General features: G+C 63.6%; 1 protein-coding gene across 1 annotated transcript in view; it reads right to left on the bottom strand.

The window, feature by feature from the left end:
* The window catches only part of COL20A1 (collagen type XX alpha 1 chain), a 30513-nt gene extending 14198 nt beyond the window's left edge, over positions 1–16315 (bottom strand). The window contains exons 1-14 of the mRNA XM_072943537.1: positions 16234–16315; positions 11518–11628; positions 7019–7162; positions 6664–6795; positions 5168–5338; positions 4706–4825; positions 3991–4155; positions 3132–3296; positions 2689–2846; positions 2297–2426; positions 1294–1439; positions 1074–1197; positions 768–907; positions 189–318 (exon numbers count right to left, since the gene is read on the bottom strand). Of these exons, the coding sequence (XP_072799638.1) occupies positions 189–318; positions 768–907; positions 1074–1197; positions 1294–1439; positions 2297–2426; positions 2689–2846; positions 3132–3296; positions 3991–4155; positions 4706–4825; positions 5168–5338; positions 6664–6795; positions 7019–7162; positions 11518–11628; positions 16234–16315 (1918 nt within the window). The remainder of the gene's footprint in view (positions 1–188; positions 319–767; positions 908–1073; positions 1198–1293; positions 1440–2296; positions 2427–2688; positions 2847–3131; positions 3297–3990; positions 4156–4705; positions 4826–5167; positions 5339–6663; positions 6796–7018; positions 7163–11517; positions 11629–16233) is intronic.
* Between the last annotated feature and the right edge of the window lie 3161 nt (positions 16316–19476).

Raw genomic sequence — 19476 nt, 5'->3', positions numbered from 1 at the left:
GCTGCCGGGTGGGCACTGGCCCTGCTCCCCGGAGGTGCCCTGGGGACCCTGCACCCAATCGTCGCACCTGTCGGGGTACCTGGCTCAGCCCTACGCAGAGCAGACACCAAGCATAAGTGTTGATTTGAAATGTCCATGGGAGTGGAGGGAGGTGGCCTGGAGACCCCATCCCCACCTCTGCCACTCACGTGTGGTCAGGTGGCCGGTCAGTGTGGAGGAGCTGCCCCTGGGGTAGAGGCAGGTGACGCGGACTGTGTAGGTGGTAGAGGAGGAGAGCGGGCCCAGAGTGGCCCAGGTGGCGTTCCCAGGGACCTCCGTCTACAAGGGGTTAGGGACATGGGCAGCTGGGGCGGGGCAGCCCCTGCCAGAGGGAGACCCAGGCCTGGGACCTGCTGGCCTGGACTGCCACGTGGCCACCTGCCCACCCACTCTCAGCCCCACAAGCTGGCATTTTCAGCTCTCACGACGCCATGCGCCCCCGCACGCCTGTCACAGCTGTCACCTGCGAGTATCTGTACGATTCCTTGCTTCATGCCTGTCCCCACCCTCCCTCCAAGGCTGAGGCCCACCAGGGCCGGGTGGTGTCACCCTACCCCCATGCCCCCTGCCCCGGGCCGAGGCTGGGCCTGCGGAGGTGCAGCCACACCCACTGACCCTGAATGCAAGGACGGGGGCCGGGAGGCTGGGGGCACTGGGCCCCCACGGCCAATTCATACCCCACCCCCGGCACTGCAGGACAGCAGGCTCCCAGCAGGGCCCACTCTCACCTGTCCTGAGTGGCCACCCTTGCTGGAGACATAGCTGACCCTGAACAGGCGCACAGGTCTCTGGATGCCTTCCCAGGACACGCGGGCCGAGTCGTGGCTCACATCCGAGAAGTCCAGGTGTCTTGGGGCGCCCAGGGTGGCTGCAGAGCACATGAGGCCTCAGGGACCTCCCCAGGCATATGGGGAAGGGCGGGCGATGGCCAGGGCTGCTGGGGCTACCAGAGGGCTTGGGGGACCCCACCCCGCAGCAGGTTCAAGGGTGGGGAACCAGAACGCGGCCTCAGCCTGCAAGGTCAGGGCACTCACGAGTCCTGGCGCGGATGCCCTGGGCCTCACTGGTCTCTGCCCCTCGCAGGCTCTGCACCCAGATGTCATAGTCCCTGCCCGGGTCCAGGCCGTCCAGAAGCACCCCCGGCTGCCCCACCCGCACCTGCAGGGGTGGGCACTCATGCTGGCCCTCCCTGTGCTCCCCCAACCCGGCTGCCCAGCCCGGCTCTCCCGCCTCCCCAGCCCCTCTGCCTCGCACCTCTCTTGCCTCCTCCTCACCCTTGGGGGAGGCAGGTGAGCAGCGCACTAGGTACTGGGCGGCCCCAGCCGAGGGCTGCCAGGCGAGGCGGATGGTTCTGGGCGTCACTGCAGCAAGGGTCAGTGCCCGGGGTGGGGGCAGGGGTGCTGGGGGAGAGGCAGAAAGCAGACCCATGAACCAGCAGGACAAAGGAGCTCAGGAAACACCGGCCAGGTGTGTCTTGATGCAGACGCAGAGCCGGGGGTGGGGGTCAGGGTGCACACAGATGCTGTAAGTCCCTGTCCCAGGTTCGCACCGGGCCAGCTTCTGGCTCCCAGCTCTGGGGACACAGGCCACCTTGTGGGTTTCTGTTAAGCCACGTGCCCTGAGGGTGGGAAGGAGGGCTGTGGCCTCTAGGGGTTGGACAGCCGGGGAGAAGCCAGACACTGAAGGCCACACACTGTATGATCCCATTTCCTCGGAAGGCCCAGACGTGGCAAATCTCCAGCGACAGAAAGCAGCTCGGGGCTGACAGGGGCTGTGGGGGAGGGGGAGGACCGAGGGTGACCACTAAGGGTGCAGGGTTTCTGTTTAAGGTGACGGAAGTCAAAGGGGACTGTGGAGATAGGAGCACAATGCTGTGAATGTATGGAAAACCACTGACTTGGACACTTTAAACGGGTGAGCTGTGGGCTGTGTGTCTCAGTAAAGCTGCTAAGTGGGGGGCGGTGGGGCTCATGGCAGTCCCCTGGGCGCCTGCCGACCGGGCCGGGCGGAAGCTCCAACAGTGTGAGAAGCAACAGTGATGGGTCCCAGCTGTGGTTGGGGTGATGACAAAAACGACATCACTTGTGCTCAGAAGAGGAGACAGAGGGTCAGAGAGGCACAGCGACTCAGCCTCGGTCACACAGCAAGCAGGGGGTGGTGCCCCCACCCCAGGGTTAAGACCGCCCTTGCTGGTGCCAGGCTCCGAGGGAGGCTGCAGGTAGGGGGCACTGCAGAGCCCGGGTCTGTTCCTCCCCACCTGTGGTCACCAGGCCCTGCAGGCCCTCGCCGACTCCGGCCTTGTAGACAGGGAGCACGGAGACCAGGTACTCTGTGCTGGAGGTCAGGTTGTGCAGCTCTGTGGACAAGGCGGGCCCCTCCACCACCACCTAGAACAGGAGTCGCAGTGGGTGGGCAGGGAGGGGTGCAGGGGTGCAGGCTCGGGCAGGGCTGGATCAGTCCTCGCTCCCTGCAGGGCTGTGTCCCTGGCTCCTCCTGGACACAGACGTGACACAGGCGTGAGCACTCACCCCACTCCCACCATCTGGGGGCTCATGGAACCAGTTTGGTAGCCCCCCCCTTCCTCCTCCACGTTGGCTTTGTCACGTGTGGGCCTCCCTCCAGCCCTGTCTGTGCAGGGCCACCTCTCACCTCCCTGGGGGTGCCGCCCTTGGAAGGCTGCCACACAATCAGATACTTGAGGGGTGGCTGTGGGGCTGGGGTCCAGGACAGGTGGACGCTGGAGGAGGTCACCTGGGTCAGGACCAGGCTGGTGGGAGTGGAAAGGGGGTCCAGGGCCAGAGTGGCTGCTGCTGGTGTAACTGTGGGAGGGGAGGTATTGGCAAGGCCGCCAGTGGACAGCAGGCATTGTGGCTCTGCCTGCTCCCTCTGGCGGCCACTTCCAGGAAGGACAGTTGTCCCTGGGTGGTGAGAGATGGGAGAGCCAGCAGGAGGGCTCGGAGTTCCTTACAGGAGCTGCAGTCCCCCGTCCCTCTGCCCCGAGCAGCCTGGCAGGGCCCGGGCGGCTGCAGCCAGTGGGGGTGACCCTGCCCCCGCGTCACCACCCTCCTGCTTATCTGAGCCCCCGCGCTCACCGGACCCCCTGCGCGGGCTCCTGCCCTGGATTTTTTGGCAGATCAGCCGGCTGAGCAGGCCGGCCAGCGTGCCGAGCTGGGGAAAGTCCTGCACATTGTGGACAGTGATGTCCAGCGGCGGGGATGCCAGGAGCCTCAGCTCAGCCTCATCGGCGTTCTTCACACCTGCCGCGGGGTGGGGGTGGGGTGAGCCCACTCAGCGCCCTTATCCGGGGTGCAGTGGGATCACTGGACCCTGCCCGGCCACCCAGTGGGCCAGGGCTCCTTCCCGAGCCACAGACCCCAGACCCCACAGGGCCCAGAACTGGGTCGCCCGGCGGTGTCCTGGTGAGAGAGGCAAGTGCAAACGTGGGCTCGACCCAGAAGGCCCCTCACAGGCTGTGCCGTGCCCACAGGGGTCTCCGTGGGGTTTGGGGCCAGGAGGGAGGTCAGTGTGTTTTCCTGGGGGCCCAGCACAGGGGCACTGGGGAGGGTCTCTGCTCCCAGGAATCCCCGCCCTTGAGTCTGGAGTTCCCTTCTCAAGGGACAAAGTTAACAACTGGCCGGTAAAGGGAGTAGCATGAGGTCCCCGAGGGGTGCTAGGCACCTACGGTGCAGCGAGGCGGGCCCATGTGGATGGGTGGGGTGCGGAGACATCTACAGAAGATGCTGCCAACTGGCTGCCTCATCGGGAACAGCCATGCTGCCCACGCCAGCTTCTGGGGCTGCCGTCCCAGCGCCCAGGGATCAGGCCCTCAGGCAGGGACTCGCCCTCCCCATTTGCAGACCCAAGGCTGAGGCTGAGGCTCAGAGGCCACAAGACCCACAGCCCCAAAGCCACCCCCTGGGCGAACGCCCGCGGAGCCCGGGGGCTGCTCACCCACAGCAAAGACGTCAACACCCAGGCCCTTGAGGACGTGGCCAGCAGTGCGGGCGTCATCCTGGGACTTGCCATCCGTCACCAGAATCACCAGCTTGACCACCTCTGGACGGAGACCTGCTGCGGGCTGCAGGTTCTGCTCCAGCACGTGGGTCAGGGCCAGGCCTTGGGTGCAGTGAGAACAACGTGGGGGTGGCTCCAAGTGCCCTCCTTGCCTGTCTGTGGCATCTGCACCAGCCAGTGGTCCCCGTGCTCGCCCCCTCGCCCCATGTCAGTCCTGGCCCCTCCAGGCTGCTGGGACCTGGAGGGCAGGGACACCGCCTCTCCTTCTGTCATGGGAGCCACGAGGCCCAGGAGCAGTGCCTGCACCTGCTGCTTGACCAGCCGGCATCAGTCCCAGAGCAGCGAGGCCCCAGGACCGGGACAGGGAGGGGCTGCTTTCAGCAGGCCACCCGCAAACCACTGGTGGCTGCCCCCAGGAGCCTCTGCCGATCAGAGGAGCCACTCAGTTTCAGCAGGACTGCCCAGCACCTACGTTCACCAGGGATAAATGAGGGTGGATTTGCCCTTAGGGAAGGCGTGGATAGGAGCTTGAGCCCAGTTCACACCTGTTTCCAAATCTGGGAGGGGAGCGAGGGAGGGTGACTGCCAGCCCACGAGGGGCTTGAGGACAAAGACCCGTGCGGACCCCAGGGCGGGGCCGGGCCAGGCAGACCTGTGAACGTGTTTCCCCCTCTGTAGCGGAGACTGTGGACGGCCGCCAGGACCTTCTCCTTGGTGCCAAAGGTGTTCAAGTCCCACTCGGTCCAGGGGGCTCCGCTGTACTGAGTCAGGCCTGGGAGGGGAGGGTCCCAGCGGCACTGTCAGGCTGCGTGCGAGGGGAGGTCCAGCGCGGTCTGCTGGCACACAGCCTCGCCAGGTCACCAGGGAGGGCACATTTGCAAAGCCCCATCTTCCACACAGCAGTGTCCCCCCGGAAGCCAGCTGTCCTGCCGGTGCACGTGGAGAGCCCTCCCTGCCTGGCTGGTGGGGGAACTTAGCCTTGGCTCCCAGAGGCTGCATCTCCTCTCCCACTTCTCACTCCTTCTCCGAGGCATCGCCTGTGCTGGGGGCTGGGGCTGGTGGGGAACTGTGAGGACCACCTCTGGGTGGGCCACAGGGCAGGGCTGAGACCCACCTACTTGGACTTTGTCCAGCCCGATTTCAAAGGGCTCGATGACACTGGCCAGGAAGTCTTTGACCTGCTGGAAGTGACTGTGGCCGATACTCCAGGACCCATCCACCAGGAAGATCATGTCCGCGGGCATGGGGGGTGTGCAGCGGAACCGGGCACCAGCTGGGGTGGGAGCGGAGGGAGGTGAGGTGCTGGGCAAGGCTGTTGCAGCTACAGGACCTGGAACAGCTCCGGGCTGGTCTCTAGCCCCTGGGAGCTCCTTCTCTGCGGTGGGTGGAGGGGCATTGGCCTCAAATGAGGTGGGCAGCTGAGTGTTGGGGGAGAGGACCTAAGGTCTCTCCAGACTCAGAAGAGCCCACATGAACCACAGCCCATCATCTCAGCCCGTCCAAGCCCCCTAAAGATGGCTAGTGGGTCACCCAGTTGCCCTGGCACCTCTGGCCTCCATCACCCTGGGCAGTGCTGTTCACTGTGTGGATGTCAATGCAGGGGTCCACCTTCCTCACCCAGCCGACACCCAGGTCCAGCTGGCAGAGGCTGCCCAAGGGGGTGCCAAATGAGGTGGACGGGGTCAGCACCGTGGACAGCTCCAGGCAGGGCTGGGGGCTGTCCATTCTACCAGCTCTGGGCTGAGGCCTCACTGTCTGGGGTTGGGGCCTGTCCTGACGACCAGGAGCTCCTTGGACACAGAGCCACACCTCTTGACCTGGGGGTCCCTGAGTTTTGCAGATGGTGCTTCCAGGCTGAGCCCCAGAGTCAGGTCAGACCCCGCCTGGAGCTCCTGGGTAAGGTACGTGTGGTGAGACCCCCATCTAATCGGGGAGGCAGGCCCTGGCCTTAAGGTGCTGCACTGCAGGGGAGCCCATCCTGGCAGACCCAAAGTCCACTGGGAGACAGCGGGGGTCCCCACCTGAGGAGGAATGTGCCCGTCTAAGGAAGGAGGTGCCTCCGTCCATTTCAAATCTGATGGGGAGACAAAATCGGAGACATCTCAGTTCTGGAGGGGGAGGCACAGCACTGCCTGCAGGGCCTCATGGGAACGCCACCTGCCTGCCCGCAGTCCCGCGGAGGCCGGCACCCTGGCTGTCTTACCTGGCTCCTCTCTCCCTCCAGCTGAGGCCCTGGCGTAGTTCTGCCCTTCCGGGTCTGGTGGGGGCTGAGCAGGGGCCTTTCCAGCGGGGCTCCTGGGTGGGTGCTGCCCTTCTCCAGGCACTCCTGGGGGGATGGATAACAGCTGCATCGCCTCTCACCTGCCACACCCAAGCTGGGGGACACCTAAGGGGGTGAGGGTGGTGGGACCAGGCACTGAGGCCCCAGGGACTCCTCCAGCAGATGGCCTGCCTCAGTGGGCTAGTGAACCCAGGAGGTTGGAGGTGAGCTTAAGTAAAGCAAGAAAGCGTGAGGTCAGAGGGAGGAAGAACTTCCTGGCCACATGGAGAGAAACCCCGAGAAGCTGGCCCACCTGTCCTCATTCAACTTCGACTCACCAAATGTGGGCAGATCTTGGCTTGGGGCCAAGGCCAACCAGGGTTCCAGGTCTAGGCTCCCCACGTGGGAGGGGGTGGGCTCCAGGGCTGCCCCCGCTGGCCTCCTGCCGCTCCTGCTCATGGAGTTACTCTTCAAATCTTCAACTGCAGAAAGATGCGAGGGTCTGTCAGGACCCCACCACCCAGGGAGGGAACAGAGGCCTGGGGACGGCACCCACAGCACACCCCGCAAGGGCTTGTCCTGGCTCCTGGGCGGCTGCCAGGACTCAAGCCCCAGCCTGGGGGCTCCCAGCCCAGAGGTGCTGCCAGGGCTCAGCTCCGCCCCCTCCTCTGCCCAAACACGTGCACCCCCAGAGGACGGACTTACTCACAAACTCCCTCCGAGCCAGCAGGGTGTTCCCTGAGCCGGTGAGCTCGAAGATTTGCACGCTGTAGCCTTTGGAGGGGCTCAGGCCCCCCACCGTGGCCTTGGGGGTCTTGGTTGTCAGCATCACCTCCTGCTCTGGGTCCCCTGGGGTGGGGGTGGGGAGAGCTGTCAAGGCCGCCGAGCCGGACAGTCTGTGTGCACGTGTGTGTGCCTGTCAGGGAGTGGTGAAGTCCTCCTGGCTCCCCCCACCCCAGCTCCTCCCCTCGGGGCAGAGGAGGGAAGAAGAGGAGAGGCCTTTGCTCCTCCCTCTAGGACCTGATGGGAGGGAGCAGCACTCCTGGGCAATTAACTGAGGAAGAATGCATCTGCAGCAGCAAAGTAGTGTGTCCTTTACCAAGCCTCCCCAGAGGGATTTACCCACTGCGAGCACCCATAAGCCCTCCAGATGCCCCAGCGCAACAGTCCTGGGGCCACCACGAAGGTGTGACGATGCAGGCTGCACAGGGAGAGAGGCCGATGGCTGGAGGAGCTGGGCCCCCACCCGCCAGGGCCAGCACCTGGAGGACACGCGAGGTCTGGGCTGGGCTTCCGCTCTGGCGCCGGCAACACCCCCTCTTGCTGAGAGTCGGGAAACTAGGTGGCGTTTCTGCACAGAATCCCTCGAAGGCCGAGCGCGCTAACCGGGTGGCGATTCGGAGCAAAGAGGCCAGCCCCACCCCCGGCCCACGTGCACGCCAGGGTGGGCTGTGGACTGAACATTTGCATCCGCCAGGTTCACAGGCTGACATCCTAACCCCCAAGGCGACCCGTCAGGAGGTAGCCCCCGGGAGGGGATGAGGTCATGAGGGTGGAGCCCTCACGAGGCGGCCAGCGCCCTGATGAGAGGGGCCCTGAGAGCTCCCTCGCTGCTTCTGCCGCACAAGGAGAGAGCGAGGAGAGCACCGTCTGTGAACCAGGAGGAGAGCCCTCCAAGAACCCGGCTGCGCTGGCGCCCGGGCCTCGGGCGTCCAGCCTCCTGGACGGCGGGAAACCAATGTCATTCAACTTTTGCAGCTGCAGCCTGTAGTCCCTTGTCGGAGAGCCTGAACAGGTGAAGACAGGGTGTCTGGGAGAGAGCCCCGGGCCAGCGGCCTTGACGGGCTTGGAGGCTTAAGGGGCAAGAAGGGCCTGGGGCCCTCTGAGGGTGTGAATCCTTGGCCCATGCCCACCCCACCCCCCAATTCTTTGGGTAGAGACACTGAAGAGCTACACCCAGGAGCTAGGATTCGTGAGGACAGATTGGGTCTTGAAGGGACTGGACCCCAGCTTCAAACAATCTTAACTTCTAAGATGGAGTGAAGATGACCCAGGTTGTCATCTGTCAGAAACAACCACAAATTGTTTCTGAAGGAAGACAATGTCACACGAGGCCATACACTATTCCTATAGGTTTTCACAGTGTCTGCAACAACAAATAACCAGGTGTACAAGGGAGCACGACGGCATGGTTGAAAGTTAAAAGGAACCTTAGACAAGAGAAAGGGACCCGCAGATTTCCCAGATAATGGAGTTACGAGACTTCAAAATGACCAAGCCTATGAATTTGGATATCAAACTACGAAAACAAACCAATGAAAAAGAAATTCTGGAGTGGAAAAACCAAGTGCAAATTTCCAAATGGGAATTCTAGAATGGAGAAACACAAAAACTGAAGCTAGAAATTCTGAGAATGACTTAACAGCTTGTTACAAACAAATGAGGGGGCAAGCAGGGGAAGGCGTTTCAGAGTGAGACAAAAAAGTAAGGCTGGAGAGAGAAAGGGACTGAAAATACTGGAGAAGGCGTAAGGGGCACCGATGCAGTGACAAGACCCCCATCGTGTAGCCCCACGGGGAGACGGGGAGAGTGGGAGCAAGCACAGCTTGAGGAGATCAGCTAAGGGGGTTTCCAGAACTGCAGGGCGTCAGACCTGGGTCCCGGAAGTCCGACGGGTCTGAAGCAACATGAGAGACACGCACACGCACGCACACCAGACTAAATGGGCTGGAAACTGCAGCAGAGGGAAAAGTCTTAAAGGCAGGGATTAGGGAAAAGAGGAAGCAAGACGTCTCATCTAAGGGGGCAGCAACTGGGCTGGCAACCGAATTCTCAAGAGGAACGGTAGGAACCGAAAGACAATAAAAGGGGTCTTCAAGGTGCTGAAGGGAAGTTCCAATCAAAATTCTATACCCAGCAACGACATCCTTCAAGAACGAAGGTGGAATACAGACACTTAGGAAAAAAACAAACCCCCCAAAACAGAACCTGCAGCCAGGAGACCCTTACTCAAGGAAACGTTTCAGGCAGAAAGAAGACAGCCCCAGAAGGAGAGGCACTGGAAGGAGCAAAGGGCAACGAAGGGGTAAATACACGAGCTGGTCTGAATTAACATCAAATTGAGCAACTGAAAAAATGGAAATGCTTTATGAGATTTGCTGTAGGTTACGGAGGAGCACGCATGAGTCAGGGCGGGCACCGCTGTGCGGCGTCTGTGCAGGGACAGCTACGGAGCTGTCATGATGCTACATGCTAATAAACCGAGGGCGGTGCTGCGGCCCCTGTCCGCCACACGAGCAAAGGGGACACGGAATGCGGAAAGTGCCCACTCCTCTCACAGCTGCCAATCCGTGGTAACTCCACACGAGAAAAGAGGCAACAGACACCGTGCACCTCCAGCAAGGGCGCAGTGGGACAGGAACCACTCACAAACGATTCCTGTCCACAGAATACAATCAAACCCGGATCTGATCAAACTCCGGGACCTAACTGCCAATCTACGGGGCAGAACGGGGGACAGGAGCAATTTAAAAGGCACCACGGGGATGCCGTCAGCAAGACGTAGGGCGTGCAAGTCCTCCAGGATGAATGATCTTTTTTTTTCCACAAACAAGTGCTGAGGAAAAGGAGGGGAGAGGACACTGTTCTGGATGGAACATTACCTGAGACGTGGGAACCAGTACAGTGTGAGGCACAGTGCGAGGGCCCTGCAGGGACCCCCGTGCAAGGAAGTCAATTGTAAAAGACATTTACCTGGCAAGCTGGATGATTTTTAACACACAGAATATTTAATGATAGTCTTGAAGTATTTTCATTCTTCAGGCATGCTAGCAGTACTGGAGTTATTTTTCATCCCTTCTTTTTTTAGAGAAACAAACTGAAATGTTTATAGGCAGAAGTATGTGCTGTCTGGGACTTGCTCAAGATAACACAACCTAAGGAAGGTGCTGGGGGAGAGGCGCAGCGCGGCCCCGCCGCGTGCTGGGGGAGAGAGGCACAGCGCAGCCCCGCCGCGAGCTGGCAGCTGTTGGAGCTTAATCCCGGGCGCACGAGGCTGCATCACACTGAACTCTCTTCTTCCGCGTGTTTTAAAATTGTTCTAGAAAAATTCAGTTCCAAAGAAGACAGGAGAGGAAGAAGTTATAACTAGTGGAACAAAAACAAAACAAATAGAAAGATAGTAGATTTAAATCCAAATGTATCAGAAATGTCATTAAATGTAAACGGGGAAATGTTTTGACAAAAAGGGAAAGACTGTATCACTGGATAAAAACAACAGTAATTCTGTGCTTCTGAGAAGCAGTGTCTGAAGTGAAAGACTGGAGGAAGGTCAAGGAGAGGAACGGGGCACGGCATCCAGTGCAAACGCTTCCTGCTGGAGCAATACTGACCTTACGGAAAGCAGAACGTAAGAAAAAATGGCCGCAGGGAGGTAATGAGGAGTACCTTGTCACAGAAGAGGTTCAGTCTACTAGGAAGGCACGACCGTTCTACATTTGTATGCACCTAATAACAGAGCTTCGACACGAAGATTAGTGAGACGCCGGAAGAAGGCGTATCTACAGTCACGCTGGGGATTTAAAATACTTCTCACAGCAATTGATGGGTAAGTAGATACATACGCAAAACGTCAGTAACAATGTAAAAGACAAGAAAAATAAACAAAGGTGGCTTAGCTAAAATGCTAGGGAAACCACAGCCAGGTCAGGCTGGGGCTCTTCTCGGGGCAGCGCCAGGCCAGTGAGCCCGGCGGGGCCTCTCCCCCCGGGGACTGAGCGCAGGTTCGCATCGTGCATCTGGCCAACGCGGGCGGCCACACGCCCGTGACTGGGGGCTCGCCTGCAGGTGTCACACCTCAGTTTTGGAAAGGGTTTAATACTCGCAGCCCTCACCCTGTCTGGAGGTCTGTGCTGAGCCACCAGGCGTCTCTGCTGCCGTCCTATAAGACGTGGGCCGCTCGCGCTGGGCACTGGCAGAGTCCTGGCAGCTCTAAGCTGGAGCAGGGTCCTTGACCGAACGCCCCTGCGTGTGCCAGGTGTGGGGACACAGCTATGGGGACTCCCTAGGCCCTGTCCTCCTGCCATGATTTCCCCCAGTTAGCAGGGAAGATGGACAGGAGGGAGGGCAGACTCACAGAGGAGCCAGCCACTGCAGCCCCCATGGTGACCGCTGTGGTCTGCACGGAGGGGAGGCCCAGGCCCTACCTGCCATGGGCTTCACCCGCACCAGGAAGCCGAGGCTGCGCCCCTCCGACTCCCTCCACGTCATCTGTAGCCGGTCCTCAGGCAGCACCACCAGCTTCAGGCGGCCGCTCGCTGGGGAAACAGGACAGGGCGGCCAGGATGACCTCTGGGGCCCACACCAACCAGCTGTGGGGAGCTGGGAGAGGTGTGAGGGGCCCGTCCTGACCGTCTGCGGAGGCTGTGGCCCCACGGAGGGCTCAGTTGGGTGGGGCTGGGCAAGAGGAGGCCCCACCTGGGGCTGAAGGGGGACCCGGTTTCTGAGGGCTCTGAGGCACTGGGGCCACCTGGCAGCTCCAGGGAGGGGAGACTGCTCCTTCCAAGGAGGCCCCCGCCTGCCCCTAGGGGTGTCCCCCCAGCCCCTAGAGAGAGGCTCAGGTTAGCATCTGGGAGTGGCAGTAACTGCCCCCGGAGATGCAGGCGCTGCGCCAACACAGCAGCTGCCTCCCCACCCGGGTTCCTCTGCCTGAGCCTGGCAGCGGGAGGAGCAGCTGTGCGGCCGCAGATCCCAGCTGCCAAGGTCACGGTTGGGTTACACAGCCCATGAGGATACGGTGCCCTGGGGTGGGCGCCCTGGGTGTGGAGAGCCCTGAGTGTGGGGGTGCACTCTGGTGGGTGTGCTGGGCGGGGTGGTCTCGGTGTGGAGAGCCCTGAGTGTGGGGGTGCACTCTGGTGGGTGCACTGGGGGGGGTGCCCTGGGTGTGGAGAGCCCTGAGTGTGGGGCTGCACTCTGGTGGGTGCGCTGGGGGGGGCGCCCTGGGTGTGGAGAGCCCTGAGTGTGGGGGTGCACTCTGGTGGGTGTGCTGGGCGGGGTGGTCTCGGTGTGGAGAGCCCTGAGTGTGGGGGTGCACTCTGGTGGGTGCGCTGGGGGGGGTGCCCTGGGTGTGGAGAGCCCTGAGTGTGGGGCTGCACTCTGGTGGGTGCGCTGGGGGGGGCGCCCTGGGTGTGGAGAGCCCTGAGTGTGGGGGTGCACTCTGGTGGGTGCCCTGGGGGGGCGCCCTGGGTGTGGAGAGCCCTGAGTGTGGGGGTGCACTCTGGTGGGTGCCCTGGGGGGGGCTCCCTGGGTGTGGAGAGCCCTGAGTGTGGGGCTGCACTCTGGTGGGTGCACTGGGCGGGGTGCTCTGGGTGTGGAGAGCCCTGAGTGTGGGGGTGCACTCTGGTGGGTGCCCTGGAGGGGGCGCCCTGGGCGTGGAGAGCCCTGAGTGTGGGGCTGCACTCTGGTGGGTGCGCTGGGGTGGGCGCCCTGGGTGTGGAGAGCCCTGAGTGTGGGGGTGCACTCTGGTGGGTGCCCTGGGGGGGGTGCCCTGGGTGTGGAGAGCCCTGAGTGTGGGGGTGCACTCTGGTGGGTGCGCTGGGGTGGGCGCCCTGGGTGTGGAGAGCCCTGAGTGTGGGGGTGCACTCTGGTGGGTGCCCTGGGGGGGGCGCCCTGGGTGTGGAGAGCCCTGAGTGTGGGGGTGCACTCTGGTGGGTGCGCTGGGGGGGGCGCCCTGGGTGTGGAGAGCCCTGAGTGTGGGGCTGCACTCTGGTGGGTGCGCTGGGGGGGGGCGCCCTGGGTGTGGAGAGCCCTGAGTGTGGGGGTGCACTCTGGTGGGTGCCCTGGGGGGGGCTCCCTGGGTGTGGAGAGCCCTGAGTGTGGGGCTGCACTCTGGTGGGTGCACTGGGCGGGGTGCTCTGGGTGTGGAGAGCCCTGAGTGTGGGGGTGCACTCTGGTGGGTGCCCTGGGCGGGGTGCTCTGGGTGTGGAGAGCCCTGAGTGTGGGGCTGCACTCTGGTGGGTGCACTGGGCGGGGTGCTCTGGGTGTGGAGAGCCCTGAGTGTGGGGGTGCACTCTGGTGGGTGCCCTGGGGGGGGCGCCCTGGGTGTGGAGAGCCCTGAGTGTGGGGGTGCACTCTGGTGGGTGCGCTGGGGGGGGCGCCCTGGGTGTGGAGATCCCTGAGTGTGGGGGTGCACTCTGGTGGGTGCCCTGGGGGGGGCGCCCTGGGTGTGGAGAGCCCTGAGTGTGGGGGTGCACTCTGGTGGGTGCGCTGGGGGGGGCGCCCTGGGTGTGGAGAGCCCTGAGTGTGGGGGTGCACTCTGGTGGGTGCCCTGGAGGGGGCGCCCTGGGTGTGGAGAGCCCTGAGTGTGGGGCTGCACTCTGGTGGGTGCGCTGGGGGGGGCGCCCTGGGTGTGGAGAGCCCTGAGTGTGGGGGTGCACTCTGGTGGGTGCCCTGGGGGGGGCTCCCTGGGTGTGGAGAGCCCTGAGTGTGGGGGTGCACTCTGGTGGGTGCGCTGGGGGGGGCTCCCTGGGTGTGGAGAGCCCTGAGTGTGGGGGTGCACTCTGGTGGGTGCGCTGGGGGGGGCGCCCTGGGTGTGGAGAGCCCTGAGTGTGGGGGTGCACTCTGGTGGGTGCGCTGGGGGGGGCGCCCTGGGTGTGGAGAGCCCTGAGTGTGGGGGTGCACTCTGGTGGGTGCGCTGGGGGGGGCGCCCTGGGTGTGGAGAGCCCTGAGTGTGGGAGTGCACTCTGGTGGGTGCCCTGGGGGGGGCTCCCTGGGTGTGGAGAGCCCTGAGTGTGGGGGTGCACTCTGGTGGGTGCGCTGGGGGGGGCGCCCTGGGTGTGGAGAGCCCTGAGTGTGGGGCTGCACTCTGGTGGGTGCACTGGGCGGGGTGCTCTGGGTGTGGAGAGCCCTGAGTGTGGGGGTGCACTCTGGTGGGTGCCCTGGAGGGGGCGCCCTGGGTGTGGAGAGCCCTGAGTGTGGGGCTGCACTCTGGTGGGTGCGCTGGGCGGGGCGCCCTGGGTGTGGAGAGCCCTGAGTGTGGGGGTGCACTCTGGTGGGTGCGCTGGGGTGGGCGCCCTGGGTGTGGAGAGCCCTGAGTGTGGGGGTGCACTCTGGTGGGTGCGCTGGGGGGGGCGCCCTGGGTGTGGAGAGCCCTGAGTGTGGGGGTGCACTCTGGTGGGTGCGCTGGGGGGGCGCCCTGGGTGTGGAGAGCCCTGAGTGTGGGGGTGCACTCTGGTGGGTGCCCTGGGGGGGGCTCCCTGGGTGTGGAGAGCCCTGAGTGTGGGGCTGCACTCTGGTGGGTGCGCTGGGGGGGGCGCCCTGGGTGTGGAGAGCCCTGAGTGTGGGGCTGCACTCTGGTGGGTGCACTGGGCGGGGTGCCCTGGCCGTCCTAGGAGGAGGAAGGGGCAGTGGAGGCCTGGGGCCCCAGGCACAGCCTGACCTCCAGGGGACGCTTCCGGGAGCTCGTTGGTGGGGGTGCTATTTTTGGAAAACGGGGAGAGACAGGCTTCTTCCGGCTGCCCCTCTGAAGTCGGGGGCACAGGGGAAGCGCAGGGCTGGCGGGAGCCCACAGAGGCACAATGAGGGCTTCAGAGCTGGAGGCAGCTGAGCCGGTCTCCGGATGGGTCTCCGGATGGGCCTCTGCTCCCTGGAGCACGGGCTGAAAGGCAGGAATGTCTCGGGGGTGGGAGCTTTGAAAAGTCACTTGTGAGCAGGGAGCCCAGCTCATGAGGAGCCTCTGTCTCGTTGCACCCCTCACGTCTTGGGGGAGGCTTTCCAGGCTGCCCTCTGGGTCCACAGGTCGGGGCCTTGGTGGGGCACTGGGGAGACAGCCGGAGGGCTGGCAGTGGGAGGCACCCACCCAGGAGCTCCTCCCCCACCACCCTCAGGGAAGGGCAGCCTGGACATGGAGCCTGCACCCCCCGCCCCCCCAGCTCACCCAGAGCCTGGGGGACCGTGTGCTGTCTGGACTCAAGCGTCTGTGAGGCCCCTTAGTGGCTTAGCCCCCTGGGAGACCCTGTCAGAGTCCTGAGGACCCAGGGCCCCACCCACTCAGCCATCACCAACCTGCCTGCAAAAGCAAAAACAGGAAGACAGGCCACCAGGAAGAGGGGGCTGGCAGACCCTGGGCTCCAGGCTGGTGGCTGCGTGATGCCCCCTGCCGCCCTCGCGAGGCCGCTTGAGCCGCATCCACGAAGCACAGCTGCATCGGCAAGGGGCATGGTCCCCCACCCTCGTCGCCCGTGGGAGCCAGGCGCACGCCAGGGACACGGCCAGCGGGGCGGAGGAGGCTCCCTGAGTGACCAGAGCCTTGGACGCCACCTCCCAGAGTCAGTCCAAGCAGCCTTCCTCCTCGGGTTCGGGGAGTTACAAACGACACTGCAATGCCCGTTACCCCAAAAGGACACCCAAGAGGGAGTGGTCAGATTGAAGCACCCCTTGCTGGATGCGGTGCAGCCGCACAAGGGGTACGGGGATCTGGGGTGATGGTGGCAGCCAGCATCTCAGGGCTCCCCTCGGGGCTGGGGGTCACTTTTTACTCTAAATTCTAATGTTTGAAAATCTCACTTTGAAAACATGTCTGTGGAATGACTTTCCAAAAAAAAATACATGTAAGAGGGCATTAAATGCACAGTGTGTTGATAACTGTTAAAAAACAAAACGGAAAACACAAAAAAGCCCCAAGCCAAAGGTCAAGCCACAGCTGAGGGTGGGGCTGTGGGCAGAGGGGCCGTCCTGCCTCCTGGCTCTGCTCGCAGGGCACCTGTCCCTGCCAGGGACTCAGGACAGAGGGAAGCCAGTCCCACTGTGGGGCCTCCGCCCCGAGCAGGAGCGCCCTGCGGGTCAGCTGGGGTGGGGGGCTGGGCGGGCAGGTGGGTGTCTGGTGGGGTCCACAGTCCCAGGAAGCCCCCTGCCCGTGTCCTTACCTTGACCCTGGCCAAGTCCCATGGCAGCCCCCAGCAACAGCCAGAGGCTGACCCCGAGGGAGGGGTGCACACAGTCACTCATGGTGCGTGGCCTGCGGGAAGAAGAAAGGCTGCTCAGCTATCCGTTGGTCCCTCCATTTGTCCACCCATCTGTCCATCGCCTCCTGACCTTGAAGCCAGAGCATCTTCACCTGCGGCCCTGTGGGCAGGGAGGCTCAGCCCATGCCTCAGGGCCTGCAGCCACCAGCCCTGCTGTCCACCTGGGCAGGAGCTTCCTGGATTGAGAGGTCAGCTGCCCTCCTGCCCCCCGAGACAGGGCAGCCCAGTCAGTTTCTGTGTCGTGCCCTGGGACATTCTCTACGGGCCAACAAGGGGCCCTGGTTGCCGCTCTGGTCACTTAATTGTCATTAGACCAGACTACGGTGGGCACTGTCAGGGTTGGGGGTCTGGGGAGGAAACCGAGGCAGGGACTGGGACTCCAGTTTGAGCAGGACCCCCAGCGTGCTGGCCCCAGAGCCGGCCTACCAGCGAGTGGTGGGGAGAAGCCCTGAAGCGGGGTTGGGACCTCAGGGCCTCTGCGCCTCTGCTGACAGCAGAAGGGACACGCAGCGCAGGCTCTCAGGGCCCCGGACACCCCCAGGGCAGCCAAGGTTGTGGGGGTCCTCAGGGCTGTGGAGGGGCTCTCTGGGCACCCCAGGTCCTTGGCCCTCCTGATTCACATTCTGAAGCCAGACCCCTCCTCTCCCCAGAAACCCGGTGAGACCCCTTCCAGGGACATGGAGGCCAGTGCTGGGAGCAGGACTCCTCTCTGCCCCGTAGCCCGGGGGTCAGACCCCAGCCCCACTCTGACTGTGCCTCTGGTCCTGCTGCCCCCTCCCCAGGAGCTCCACTCCCCCCTAACCTTTCTAGGAGGTCAAGGTCATCCTCAGATCACAGACCTGGGCACATCCCCGGTGGCCCCGGCCCCCAGATGAGTCACCAACCTGCTCCCGTCCGAGAGCCCTCGGTCTCGCGCACTCCCGTCCAGCCAGGTCCTGCTGCAGCCACAGGGAGGCCGCAGCTTATGAGGCCCTTGCCCACCGACGTCACTGCCTGGCCCACCCCCGGCCCACCCCTCCCCCACTCTCCACTCTTCCCATCTGCTGGCCAGGACGTTCCCCTGAGCTGGGGGCATGGGCGCCCCAGGGAGAAGAACCCCGTGACGCTGCAGGGCAGGGACGCAAGGCAGCAAGGGGTCAACACCTTCAACCCTCACGCCACAGGGTCTGTCCTAAAGAGGCTCACAGGGGAGGCGCCTCATGGACAAGGGCACCACAAGTGGCCCCATGCAGCACACTGTGGGAGATGGGCCTGGGGTCTCTGGCAGCCTGGGGGGCGGCCTGGAGCAGCACCTGGACCCTGGGAGTCAAACTAGACCCCAACCCCCCCACTCACCCATCATCGCCTCCAGGACCCAGGACCCCAAACCAGAGCCACACGTAGGTCTCTCCAATGACCCAGCCCACACTGGCCCCCAGGAAGCCTCCTCTGCACTGGCCACTTCTCCACAAGCCCCTCCCCAGTCTGCGAGGGCCTGCCAAGCAAGGCCTCTCCCCAAGCCTCCCCACCTGACCGGACAGCCCCAGGCTGGGACCGGTGACCAGTGCTAGGGGGTGCCCAGCTGGGCCCCAGGGCCTGCCCTGACCAGACCCACTCTACCCGAACCTGGACCTGACAGGCCCCCTCTCTCGGGTAGCCAGTGTGTGTCGGGGGGTGCTGAGCGCTGTGTGCCGAGGCTGCCAGGGCCACTCTGACCCTGCTCTGAGTTCAGCTTCTGGGGGCAGAGATGCTCTGGGGGAGACGGGTCCGGCACAGGACACTCAGGATGCACAGGACAGTCGGGGATGTGATATTCGCTGGAGACTGTGAGGGGTCGTGGGTAAAGGTCGGGGCTGGATGCTGCCGGAGGGGTGGGCACTTTTGCTCCTCCCCCAGACCCCTAGCAACCAGGTGGGGCTGCAGGACCCAGTCAGCTCCACAGCCTTGCACCAGGTGTCCTGTGTCCCGCCCCAGCCCTGCCCTGTCATCCTGCCTGGCGGTCAATGCTCCTGACCTGAGCATCTCAAGTAAGGGAGGTCTGAGACTTGTGGCCCGAGAGCTGCTCAAGCCTGTGAACTCATGGCTGGATGCTATGGATGCCACAGTGCTGGTGGATGCCTTGCACTGGGTGCTGGGTGCTGGGGTCCTGGGACCACACCCTGACACATAGGTGGGCCCTGCAGACCCAAGCAGAAGCCAGCAGAGGGCACCTGGTCTAGCGGCTACAACTAACACCATCAATCCACGTCCATGGCTCACAGGCACGCAGGACACTCATGTGCATGTCCACACGCTCCAAGGAACTGCCCTCCACTCACGTGAGCCAGTCAGCAAGTGCCCTTGGCTGGACCCCATCTGGTCCCCCACCCACGTGCCCGCCCAGGAGTCTCTGAACCCGACAGGTGCTCTGTGCCCGCGAGCACCCGAGGCCTTGCAGCCGACCTAGCGGGGTCAGGGCTCGGCCAGGGCGTGAGCTGCCCTGGGTCACAGCTGAGAAAGGACAGGTTAGAGCCAGGCAGGCCCCTCGCTGGGAGTTCTGGAAGTGGCACAGCCGTGGCGTCCTGGCTGGTGAAAGTCTCCCATCATGGCCCTCATCCCAGCGTCCAGGTGGGAACCCCGAGCAGAGGCCCCACTTCCCCCAGCCCCAGCGGTGGGGAGGGACCCCAGGAGCTCCAGTTCTGAGCGCCTGGGCAGCCAACCCTCAGTACTGAGCCGTGCCTCAGTGCAGCTGCCGCCAGCCCCACCCCGTGCAACCTGGCGGCTGGGGTCAGCACGCAGCACGGCTGGTGGGACCGGAGTAGGTGCAGAGGGTGGGGTGCCCACCACCCAGGAATCCCAACCCACACGGTCCCCAGGAAGCTCTGCTCCCCGTCTTCCTGCAGGGCTGGCTCAGGGCGTGGGGCCCCAGGAGGGCTGCCAGCATCTGCACTTACAGGCATAGGGCCCACGGGGCAGGGCTACCTGGCTGGGAGGAACTTTTGGACAGGGTGGCAGCGAAAGTGGACACATGTAAAGGGGGCAGCCAGGAAAAACAGGCCGTCCCTGGTTGCATGAAAGTTCTGGACAAGGGACCTAAGCTGACCAGGGGCTGCCCTGAAGTGTCTGCTGATCAGTCCTGGTGCCTTGGCCAAGTCTGGGGCAAACAGGGAGTGGAGACTGGCCAGG

Source organism: Vicugna pacos, chromosome 19 (assembly GCF_048564905.1).
Source record: "Vicugna pacos chromosome 19, VicPac4, whole genome shotgun sequence".
Lineage (NCBI taxonomy): Eukaryota > Metazoa > Chordata > Mammalia > Artiodactyla > Camelidae > Vicugna > Vicugna pacos.
The sequence above is the reverse complement of the archived record's forward strand: the minus strand, read 5'-3'. Positions and strand labels throughout refer to the sequence as shown.